At 33.5% G+C, this 13374-nt stretch overlaps 1 protein-coding gene across 34 annotated transcripts in view; it reads right to left on the minus strand.

Annotated features, from left to right (window-relative positions):
- Positions 1 to 13374, minus strand: part of MYCBP2 (MYC binding protein 2) — a 286627-nt gene that overhangs the window by 208898 nt on the left and 64355 nt on the right. For all 34 annotated transcript variants that reach the window (XM_074021188.1, XM_045377006.2, XM_074021199.1 and 31 more), the window contains exons 9-14: positions 12401 to 12474; positions 12123 to 12261; positions 10531 to 10607; positions 9649 to 9853; positions 7316 to 7480; positions 4546 to 4704 (exon numbers count right to left, since the gene is read on the minus strand). In XM_074021188.1, coding sequence (XP_073877289.1) covers positions 4546 to 4704; positions 7316 to 7480; positions 9649 to 9853; positions 10531 to 10607; positions 12123 to 12261; positions 12401 to 12474 — 819 coding nt within the window. The remainder of the gene's footprint in view (positions 1 to 4545; positions 4705 to 7315; positions 7481 to 9648; positions 9854 to 10530; positions 10608 to 12122; positions 12262 to 12400; positions 12475 to 13374) is intronic.

The raw sequence follows: 13374 nt of genomic DNA on the forward strand, positions 1-13374 counted from the left end.
GTTAGTCAAAGATATATAAAAATAATACGCAAAAAAAGCTCCTACAAATCAATTTTTAAAAGTAAGTAAAATAAAGTTTGAAGAGATGTTCAAACTCAGTATTAATAACCAAGGGGATGAAAAATAAAAGAAAAATGAGAGACCTGGCAATTCTACTCCTAGGTATATACCCAAAAGACATGACTAAAGACTTTCACCAAAAGACATTTACTAGAATGTTCACAGCAATATTATTCATAATAACCAAAACTGGAAACCATCCAAATACCCAAATACTAGAAAGAATTTTAAAACTGTAGTATCTATGTATAATTTAATAGAACAAAAATGAACAATCTATAACTACTTGTAACAATATGTATGAACTTCATAAACATAAAACAATGAAAAGAAACTGGACACAAAAGAGTTCATACTGCATGATTTCATTTATATGAAGTATAAAAAGAAAACTAATTTATGGTAATTAACTGGGAAGCAGACAGGAACATAAAGTGGGGCTTTCTGGGGTGCTGGTAATATGTGGTTTCTTAATCTGGGTGCTGATTACATGAATACAATCAATTTGAGAAAATTCATCAAGATACTATGTATACTTTCCTGCATGCATATTATACTTCAATATAACAAAAAATTACAATAAGATACCATTTCATAGCCACCAAATTGACAAAAATCAGTCTGTCAATATCAAGTACTTGACGTGATGTGGAAAATCCAACTCTACCGGTCAGAGTATAAACTGCTACAATCTCTTTCAAGAAAAATCCAATGAAACTGAAATCCACAACAGAGCAATCACACCAGAGAACGTCTCAAACGTTTGCCAGGAAACATGTATAAAGCAGGTTTTAAACTAATTTATAACAATGAAAAATTGGAAATAAGCCCATCCATCAACAGGAGAATGGATACACTATGGCATGTTCATTGTGTGGTATATTACACATTAGTTAACATAAATCATTTAAATTTATATGAACCAACATGGACAAATTTCTAACAGAATGATGAGGAAAAAAACAATTTGTAGAAAAATATAAATAACAGATTAATACTTACAAAAACACATAAAACAGTAGTATATTTTTATGTGTAAAAGAGATATGATTATGCAATATTATTTTACACATAAAATATAAAAGAACACGTAAAAATATATAAGAACATGACTGAACATATACTTATCAAAGTCATGATCACGGTTAGCTCTGGAGAGAAATGGAATATGATAATAAGCCTTAGAAGGGGAATATGGGGCACTTGAATCTTATCTGTGATTTTTTTTTTAACTGAAAAAAAATGACAAGACATGGTACATACACAATTTTTTAATACTTCAATATTTTCTGTACTTTCCTGGTTTAAATAAACTTTTAAAATATTCCTTTATGTTCTTTTAAAATTGATACATAACTGTTGTACCTATTTATGGCATACATGTGAGTTTTCATACATGCATCCAATGCCTAATGATCAAATCAGGGTAAGTGGGATCAAGTCGGGGTAACTGGGATAGTCTAAGTACTCTCTTCTAGCTATTTTGAAATATACAATATGTTGTTGTTAACGACATTCACCCTACTCTGCTCCTGAACATTAGAACTTATTCCTTCTCTCTGATTGTATTTTTGTACCTATTAACCAACCCCTCTTCTTCGCCCCCTCTCACTATCCTTATAAGCCTCTGGTAATCACTATTCTATTTACTACCTCCATGAAATCAATTTTTTAGTTCCCACATATATTTGTCTCTCTGTCCCTGGTTTATTCAGTTAACTTCATGTCCTCCAGTTCCATCCATGTCGCTGCAAATAACAAGATTTCATTCTTTTCTTAGGGCTGAATAATATTCTATTGCGTATGTATCATATTTTTCTTTACCCATTCATCTGCTGATGGACACTTAAGTTGATTCCATATCTTGGCTGTTGCAGATACTGCTGTGATAAACATGAGAATGCTGGCATCTCTCTGACATACAGATTTCCTTTCTTTTGGATACATATACCCAGAAGTGGGGTTGCTGGATCATGTGGCAGTTCTATTTTCAGTTTTTTGAGTCACCTTCATACGAATGAAAAATCTATGTTTTCCCTAGTTGCTGTACTAATTTACATTTCCACTAGCCATGTATGAGCATTCCCCTTTCTCCACATCCTCCCCAGCATCTGTTATGACTCTGCAATCAGTATGCATTGTATGTGTCTTACTTTACTCATCTGCTTTCTAATTCATTACTTACCAAGAAGGTACGTATCATTCCTATTAAAAAAATCTTTTAACAATTTTACTTTGATTATTACAAAATTTCACTGAAGAATCTAGAACACAAGTGTAAATTTATGCTCAATTTTCACAAAAGAGTTTCAGAATAATGAGGAAACAATGTTTTTCACTTCAGACTTCTTATAAAACATAATCTGAACATACATTTAAAAAAAAAACTGATTCTCCCCTTTGTCCTAGCAGTTATTGTCCAAAACAAGTTCACTAATTTAGCAAATCAAAGTATTTCCATTGTGAAGTAATCCATTTCTTTCTTTTGTTCCTTCTTCATTTGCCAATATATTCTAATAACTTGCTCATTTTTAAACTGATGCATTTTAAATACACACACAGACACACAAATAAGGCAAAGACAAAGAAGGTTGGGTTCCTGAGATCCACATGAGTCTGACATCAAAGCCTCAAAACAGAAAAACCAGGTTCTGTTATTTTATACAGCATTAATCCTCGAAATTATTGGTACTTTAACTAAAGTTCAATGCTTAGTTCTAATAATATATATGTGTTGTTTTATTCTCTTGTCCATACAAAATTTAAAACAGAAAATCAGAAATTGCAGTGAAAGGTATAAACATGATAGCAGCTAGATGTAAAAACTGAAGGCAAGAAGTAGACATGCTATTTAAAACCACAACAACAAAACAAGACCACAAAATACAGGGCAATCAAAGGATAACGACCTTCGTTCTCTTCAATGGCCTGAGGGTTGGGGCAAAGGATACTGTGAAGAAGATGTGTCTACAATTTAGTCTTTTCTTGGTAAAGTGTCAGATATTCATAAGGATCACTCTTAGTTGTCAAGAACAGGTTAAATTACAGGTAGCATGTGCTGTTAAATGGGATGATAATATTTGCCAGATAGACTACTGTCAAAAATGGTTAAAATTTCAAACATGGTATAAAAGCAAAAAGTTTGGAAAAGACTTTTCTGGGGTAATGTAGTCATCAAAGATGCTAAGTCAAAGAAGCATTATTTTATGTAGAATTTAGAAGATGATTTGAGTAAGCCAGCTCATTTGCTCAAAAATCAAAAATCTAAAGTATATTTGCTTTTCCGGTGATATTTTATCGTAAATATTATCAAATAAATAAGAAATCCAGTGGTTTTCCTAATTCACAAGTATAAAGTCAAAGAGCCACTCAAATCCAATTAAAAAAAAAGTGAAAAATATCTGAATAGACATTTTTCAAAAGCAGACATATGAATGGCAAACAGGTATATGAAAAGGTGTTCAACATCACAGATCATCAGAGAAATGCAAGTCAAAACTACACTGAGATATCATCTCACCCCAGTTAAAATGGCTTTTATCCAAAAGACAGGCAATAACAAATGTTGGAGAGGATGTGGAGAAAAGGGAACACTGGTACACTGTTGGTGAGAATGTAAATTTAGTACAGCCACTCTGGAGAACAGTATGGAGCTTCCCCAAAAAACTAAAACTAGAACTACCATATGATCCAACAATCCCACTGCTATGAATATACCCAAAAGAAAGGAAACTACTACATCAAGGAGATATCTGCACTCTTATGTTTATTGCAGCACTATTCACAATAGCCAAGATTTGGAAGCAACCTAAGTGTCCATCAACAGATGAATGGATACAGAAAATGTGGTACATAAACACAATGGAGTACTACTTAACCATAAAAAAGACTGAGATCCTATCATTTGCAACAAGATGTAACTGGAGGATACTATGATAAGTGAAAGAAGCCAGGCATCAAAAGACAAACTTCACATGTTCTCACTCATTTGTGGGAGCTAAAAATTAAAATAATTGAACTCATGAAGATAGTACAATGCTGGTTACTAGAGGCTGGGAAAGGTAGTCGGGGAGAGTGGGTGAGAAATGGGATGGTTAGTTGGCATAAAAACATAATTAGATTCAAGAGATCTACTATTTGATAGCACAGCAGGGTGATTACAGTCAGTGACAATTTGTTGTACACTTTAGAACAACTGAGGGAGTACAATTGGAATGTTCATAACACAAAGAAAGGACAAATGCTGGAGATGATGGAGACACCATTTACCCTAATGTGATTATTATACATTGTATCAAAATAACTCATGTACCCCATACACATACCTACTATCTATCCATCAAAATTTTTTTAAAAATTTAAATAGGAACAAAAAGAAAAAGAAGAGCCACTCATTTTGAAAAGAACAAGACTTTTCACTATGTTGTTCTGAAAAACTAATGAATAGACAACACAAATTGTAATATCTAAGAATTCAACACCTACCTTTCCCACCTTGGTTCATGGCACCAGTGTCTCGTCCACACTGTCCTTTATTATTTACACCAAATGTCCACACTTCTCCGTTCTTCATTAAAACACAAGTGTGAGCTTTGCCCATAGCTACCTGAGTTACAAAATGGCCCTTCAAATCAGTTACCAAACCTAAAGGAAAGAAACAAATTTACTAAACACAATAAAAAGGCCCTTCTGAGCCTAGTAAAAGAACTACCTCAATACAGAACTGTTTATTTCTGGGGCAAAATAACTTAACAAAATGAGAAATAAGTAGCCAAAAGTCTGGCAGAGTATCACTGAATTAACTTTGTAACATTGTAATGTAGCTTCAATGAATCCTAAAACGTTATCATCCAGACTTGGGGCATAACTTTACTGTAGCTTTCTCTCAAGCTTACTTCTCCTGAATGCTTCCTCCAAATGGTAACCCCTCTCCACAGTACTCAGAAGGGTCAGAAAATCTCAAACTTTTCTGGTCTAAGCACAAAGGAGTCCATAAATAATTTGTTTTACCTGCTTTGACCTGCCTCAGCAAAACAAAGTAAAATAATTGCCATAGTGTATTGACATGAAATTGTTTTTGTAGAAACTAGTGAGACTTTCCAAACAGTATTTTTCAATCCTTTTCAACCTACAATGCTTTCTTCCATAATCCAATACACAACTATTTTCTAAACTTCACTTATCCATATATTATTTTTATTATACTTGTCATGTCCAAGTGCCACTCATATTATCTATTTAATATGTTTTGTATCAACTCTAAATTGATCGTAGCATCTTCAACCTTATCAAGTAGTAATAACATTAATAGATTATTGACTATTTTTCCAATATACATTAAAATAAAAACACGTTTTCAAGTATTTGTTTTAAATTACAAATAATATCAATCTCACAGTATGCTTTGGGAAAACTGTTCTACATTATTAGCTCAGATATCACCACCTTGAGGTGGCCTTCACTTTCACCTTACACTAGCTTAGGTCTTTTTGTTAATTATACCTCAAAAATTTCCACTTTTAATATCTAGCGCATTTGAAAAAGGTTAAGTGTATGTGTATGTATATATAAAACAGTAGTTATTTATTATTAACAGTACTAGCTGACATGTTTTGAGACCTTACATGATGTGCTAAGCATTTCTTAAGCTCTACCTCCTATAATCTTCATAACAACCATATGAAGCAGGTGCTATCATTATTTTTTGCAGGTAGAAAAAAAACAAAAAGAAAACTCTTAAACGTTAAGTAAACCGATACCCAGTTAAAGGTTAAGAAAACTGTTACCCAATTAAAAGTGTTGGTGCCAGGGGCTGGGTGCGGTGGCTCACACCTGTAATCCCAGCACTTTGGGAGGCTGAGGCAGGTGGATCACTTGAGGTCAGGAGTTCGAGACCAGCCTGGCCAACACAGTGAAATCTCATCTCTACTAAAAATACAAAAAATTAGCTGGGCGTCGTGATGTGTGCCTATAATCTCAGCTACTTGGGAGGCTGAGGTGGGACAATCGCTGGAACCCAGGAGGCAGAGGTTGCAGTGAGCTGAGATTGCATCATTGCACTCCAGCCTGGGGGACAGAGTAAGACTCCATCCCCACCCCCACCAAAAAAAAAGTGTTGATGCTAGGATCTGAGTCTATGTCCATAACCATTCAATGCCACTTCCCCAACATTTAAGTCCTCTAATACCCAACTGTCCTTAGATCCTTAAAAAGGCAGTAACCAGGTCTGACAGGTCTGTCAATCACTGATGTATCATCCATGCTCAATAAATATATGTTGAAGAGATATACAAGTTTCCATCAGCTCTACCCAGTGAATGTTAGTAAGCAACAATTATTCTGAATATTATTTTTAAAGTGTACAAGAGCCCACTCCCAAATTCTGATTTACTCTGATAGCTGCTTCCAAATGAGAATCTAAATATTATAGCATTAAGCCAGTTCACTTATCATCTGGGTACCTCTTGACTTAATAATTAATGGCTATAAATGTTCTACAGATGTAATTTCCCCAGCATGAGACAATCACATAAATTTCTAATCATAAACTTCATTAATTCTAGTTTCCTTTTTTCCAAAGAAACTCAAAGGTTTTACATACTTATCACACATAAAATCCTTCCAAGTGGATGCCTCATTCATTATATTCATTTCTAGCTGCTAGAAAGAAAATCTAGTAACCAAATGTGACAAGTTTTGGAGATTAGCATTTATAAATATAAAACGATTTAGCTAGTTCCACCCCTCATATCCACTTCTTAAACTTGGTTTATCAGTCACCCAGACACTAGAAAATAATTCTTGAGACCCTACAACGTGGCAGACACTGTGCTAGGCACTGGGGATAGAACAGTAAATAAGACAGATCATCCCAGCCAAACTCCCTAATGGGGGAGAAAAAATACTTCAACAATTATAAACTAGCTTTGTCATGAAAATCACTTCCCCAGGATACTGCCACTGTCCCAGGGACATGTCCCATAAGCACCTGAATCTAGGGAAAGCATTCCCCAGAAGTCACAGCTACAGTGAAGCTTCCCTTGCCAAGCTCTATGATTAGCTCTGCACGAAACTAGGGACAGTGCTCCTAATGACAAGATATGACAGAGAATTTCTCTTTCGAAATATTTCACATTTGGAAGGAAATGTAAAAAATGTAGAGAAAGCATGCTACAAACATAAATTTTCTAGATATGTCTTTGTCATACAAAACTAATACTGAAACTTCTTTGCATAAAATTTTTTTTTAACTTACTTGAACTATCAGAGTAAATGGCATCTTTTCCAAACATGTAGAGTTCTCCATCTTTAGAAATAACAGAACTACTTCCATTATTGCAGGCTGTATACACCACAATCTTTCCTTCCATCTTAATTATCTTTTTAGGTTTATAAGGTTTGGATTGCCGTCTGCTCTTAGCTTTAAAAAAGAAATTAGATTAAATCAAGACCTCTATGTACCAATAATAATAATAATGGTTTGTATATAAAGCTCAAAGAAAAAAAAACATGTATTATTTGCATTTATGACACTATTCTATTTGTCCATTTTCACAAAGGCCTGGGCTTCCCAACATGTCACTTAAAATTAGTGAACCTGCTAGCCTCATCTGGTCAATTAATATTTATGCTATAATTGCTAGATCCTCATTCCTTGAAGTACATTCAAATTCTCAGTGAGTAATATTAGTTTTCTACCAAACTCCTGGAGGGCCCAATCTCTAAATTAGCTATTGCATTATTAATACCATTCTACTAACACATATGTAAAATCTCCTTTTTTTCCAAGTTGTTATTCACATGTATTCTTGTTAGATCCTGTAAAGTAAAAGAAGTTCCTCATTCATTCAACATATATATTGAATAAGCAGTTACATCAAGTCTATATATATATATATATATATATATTTTTTTTTTTTTTTTTTGAGATGGAGTCTTGCTCCTGTTGCCCAGGCTGGAGCACAATGGCAGGATCTCAGCTCACTGCAACCTCCACCTCCCAGGTTGAAGTGATTCTCCCGCCTCAGCCTCCTGAGTAGCTGAGATTACAGGCACTCACAACCGCACCTGGCTAATTTTTGTATTTTTAGAAGAGATGGGGTTTTGCCATGTTGGTCAGGCTGGTCTCGAATTCCTGACCTCGTGATCCACCCGCCTTGGCCTTCCAAAGTGCTGGGATTACAGGTGTGAGACACCGTGCCCAGCTGTCAATGAGCTATTATAAGGAAAGGAGATATATATATATATGGAAGGAGAGTGAATAATTTTAAATGTGGTGATTCAAGCAGCCACTGCTCTCAAAAACTAAATCCTTGAACTAGGCAAAATATGGGAAACAAGAAACCAATTGTTCCTTCAGTCAACCCCAGTCCCTGCATGTCTTTCAGAACAAAAATATATTGCTGCTGTGCTGGGGCTTAAAATACTCTACTTTTCATACGACATGACACACACACACACACACACACACACACACGTATACACAAACATACATACGTATATATACAGACACATACACTACAACTACTTTACCTGGTCCTCAAAGAAAGGACAATGTCCTCCAAATGCCAGAAGGAAAAACTATTCTGAGAGATAATAATACACTTTATGGCTACTTTAAAGGGTTTTTCCAAATAATTTTTATTTTCACATTATTTTTACATTATGTATTGGCTTTACAACCTAATCCCTATAAGATGCTTCTCCAATGTGCTAAAATATATAAAGTACGTGAGAATTTATAACAAGAGAAAAATGACACTTTGAGGAAGACTGCACAGAAACATAAGAAATATGAGACATAAACAAAATAATTTTCTTTGTCATTGCTTAGCAATGATTCCATCACAGAGAAATAACACCAAAAATGGTAATACAGTCCAGGCATGCTGGCTCGTGACTGTTATCTCAGCACTTTGGGAGGCTGGCAGATTGCTTGAGTGCAGGAGTTTGAGACCAGCCTGGGCAACATGGCAAAACTCCATCTCTACAAAAAATACAAAAATTAGCTGAGCATGGTTGCATGTGCCTATAGTCCCACATACTCATGAGGCTGAGGTGAGAGGGTCACTTGAGCCCAGGGGTCAAAGCTGCAGTGAGCTAATCACACTACTGCACTCCGGCCTGGGTCACAGAGTAAGACCCTGTCTCAAAAAACACAAAAACAAAAACTATAATCCACAGTCAATACTATTACAAAAGATTACGTAAAGTTTACCTTCATTCTGAAGTATACATTCCTTCCAAAGTTTTGGGTTTCCTAAAATAATCTATTGCAACAAGTAAGTTTTTAAAATAACATTAACTGCTATAAAATAAGCATATACTCTCAGATGAATAGCCATGTTCCCATAAAGCATAAAAATTCATAAATATGAACTTTAGAATGAAATTAGCAAGCACATTTTTTTTTCAATGAACAGTAACCCACTGCCATTAATTAAATATGTCCCCAGTGTAAAATCCTCTATTAACTTGGTGAGGTTAGTGTTGTTGAAATTGGTAACTTTATGTTAATAAACTTTTATTTATTTTTACTAAAATAAAGCATTTATTTTTACTAAATGCATAGTTGATCACTCAACTTACTTGATTCTCCATCTTCTCCTTTACTAGCAGATCCTGTAAAGAATATGCTCCCATCTTCTGCAACTAAAAGGGCGTGAGAGCCATCGTGTCCAACTGAGAAGTGTACTATCTTTGGAGATTTTGTAATTGGCAGCTCAACCCATTTTCCTGCTGAAGGACCACCTTGTTTGATTCCAAGACTCTGGTATTTGCCAGTGTAATATATCTTATACATTTAAAAAAAAAAAAAAAAAAAGGAATTATGGTGCTTTTTGTAATAGTGCATCAGATTTCACACAGAAAAAAAAAGGACATCAATATTTTACTGAAAAACAAAATTCACATAAAAAACTCTTTTTCACACTATTCAACTTATGGGAGTTGAGCAAGAAATACAAATATTTTACCAAGAAGACACAGTTCATAATAGCTTTTTTATCTTTTATCCATTAAGTTTTCTGTCTTCTATAGGCACACTTCATAGTACCCTAAAATAACTACAATAGTAACATCAAAGATAACAGATCACCATAACAGATGTAATAATAAAGACGTTTGAAATATTTAGAGAAGTACCAAAATGTGACACAGAGACACAAAGTGAGCACATGCTGTTAGAAAAATGGTGCCAACAGACTCACTCAACTCAGGGTTGTCACAAACCTTCAATTTGTAAAAAGAGCAATTATTTGTGAAGTGCAACAAAACTAAGCACAATAAAATGAGGCATGCCTGTACTGTTTCCAACATGAATAAAATTTTATCTCATAAAAAATAATTTTAAATCAAAATTTAAAAGATTATTCTCATTAAAGATGCAAACTATATAAACTAATCAACAGATTGTACTTTAATCTCTTAAATCAGAGAATGCTAATTTTTAATCCAAAGAGAATAACTTACCTTTCCATTTGCTGTTTTCATTAGCGCAAACTCTCGTCCTGCACCAAGAATTGCTGACTCCTCATCAAATCCTGTACCTGAAATACGAGACTAATAAATACTATTGCATTTCTAATATGAAGAATTCTAAACACAACATGTACTATTTTGAGTGATTGCAATGTCAATTCAAAATCACTAAAAAACAAGGATGACAAAATGTTATACACTCAAATTTTTAAACATATTAACCATAGGTATAGTACTCCAAGGAATGATAAAGCTATCATAATCTGTTTCTCTTGTTCCAAACCAGTAACAAATTAATTTTTTAAATATACAACAAAAAATTTTAAAAATTCAATGTCAGTAATATTCCTTGAATTAATGTAAAAATGGCCAAATTTTTATTGAGCATTTATTAGGTACCATGCATTCACAAAATTTATCTCATTTGATTCCTCAACTATACCATTTGGTTTACAAATAAGCAAATATAAAGGTTGGAGAGGTTAGTCCAGACACAGTCATTTGAGCTTGGAACAATGCCATGCAGATATCTGAATTAAAGTATTTCAGATTCTCTGCCTATGTCTTTTTCTACAGAAGAACATCTTATATAGCTACTCCATGAATTCAAATATATATTTTATATATATATATATAAAATGCATATACACACAGATCCTTATGCATATTTTCAAATTGTAAAACTATGAATAATTGTAACTTTATATATACTACATTTTATGATTTTGTCCAACTATACAAACTACTAATTAGTTTCTGGGCTTTTAAAATTTTAAATATGTAATTTCAATTCGATATTTTTCTAGGGAAGAATTATAAAAATACTACAAAATTAGAATATATAAAGTAAAGCACTAATGCCAAGTTTATTAAATATAATGAGATAACAGTCAAAAAAGGAGGAGGATCTTGCAAAGAACCCTACAAGTTATGGAAGGTCACTATTAAACCTGGAGTGGCGTGGCAAGCCAAAACTAAAACTCTCAGGAGAACTCATGATCCTAATTACTTTTACAACATTACAACAGCAAATAATCTAAGCCGAAGAAATACTCTGTGGTTATCTGCATTTCTCTATCCAAATGAAAGATTACTGACCTGTGTGTAAGGCCAATTACCACTGTCACAATCTATAACACCATTCTATAGTTACCCTGAAAATCTGTTCAAGTAAAAACTTAAAAAATTTCAATGAGAGAACTATGCATATTGTTGTAATGACATTTACAACGTAAGTTTTCAAATTTTTAAATAGTTGAATAATGATGCAGCATATAAACTAATGGCATTCACCAATATCCATCCATAATTCTCATTAAATTTTATTTTCTTTTGCTCTATTCAAAACAAAAATGAGAAATTATTAGTCATTTCCTTAGAATGGTCTTCAAATATTGTACTTTGTTTAAAGGCCGCATTTCCTATTTATTCATATTAATTCAAAATTATCCTTTATATTAATAGTAACAGACACAAAACAGCTGCTACAATATAAACTGAACTGGTGAAAACACAATTCATTTTTAAGAGAATTAAAAATTGAAAATTAAAATACGGGGAAAACACTTGATTTGCTATCTTACTTATAATATGCAAGTCCTTTTCCAGATCGAATAGTGAGATACCACAGGCATGTAAGCATTTTCTAGCCAGTTTAAGTTGCAATTCTTGCTGCAGAACAGGTTCAGTGCTTGTGGCAAATATCCTGACAACAAAGCCATCCTAAGAAAAATAAAACATCCGCAGCATTATATTACAGAAAGAGGTCGTTCAAGGCTCTACAGTCTATCTAATAAAAGCTAAATAATTTAAGGCAGAGAAATTCAATTTACACTAGTTACTTAAGATTCAGGATACTTACATCTCTTGAAGCAGCTATCTGATTAATATATTCTCCATCAGTGAATAAAATATTTTGACCTTCAGTGTGGCAATCTGTGCAAAAGGAAGAAAAAGTATTTATATTACAATACAAGCAAATACCTTGCAAAATGAATTTACTCCTCTGTTGAAGTCAAAATGAGAGTTCTCCACGCAATAAGGATAAACTTAAACTCAAAAGGAGACTGTGCTTTTTAATAAAGAATTACAAATTAGCAGATTAATTCAACTAATCATACTTATTACATTTTTGCTTATATTTATAAATCTTCCATAACCAAGGACCTGAGATCCCACCTCATTTCAAAATGAGTTAGTATTAGATATAGTCTGATAGTAAACATGCACCACAATGAACAAACTATAATGTTGGTTACAATCATTTCAATACAATCACATGCAATGGAGGCAACACTCTACTCTCAGACATACATCACAGTCATTAGTGTCACAGAAAAATACAGACTTAAAGCTTCTGTATTTGATGTCTATTGTGCCCAACTAGATATCCCTTGCTTTGTAAAATGGATATTCATAACCAGTTGTGCATTTCCCACTTAGAAATTCTATGTTTATTCACAGCATTTTTAGCATTTAGTGTGCTCTAAACTTTTTAAATATTTGTCCAACACAGAGCAGACAAATACATGCTTACGTTTTTACTTTTATCTCAAAGCAGTCATGTATCTTGGCTAGAATACCGTATTTCATCAATACTGTATGCATCTCCATAAAATAGTACACCACATACTTTGATCAAAATAATGCACAAGCTCAATTGTAACAAGGGATACCAGTATTACAGAAGGACCACAGGAACATGTGTTAGTGACTGCTACTAAGTAACACAAAACTACAAGCAAAATCAACATCTAAGTATAAATTCTATCCTTTTGGAAAAACAAATTTTCAGCAAGCAAGTTAAAAGCACACACACACACATACTTCCCAAAA

This window comes from Macaca fascicularis, chromosome 17, assembly GCF_037993035.2.
Source record: "Macaca fascicularis isolate 582-1 chromosome 17, T2T-MFA8v1.1".
Taxonomy (NCBI): Eukaryota; Metazoa; Chordata; class Mammalia; order Primates; family Cercopithecidae; genus Macaca; species Macaca fascicularis.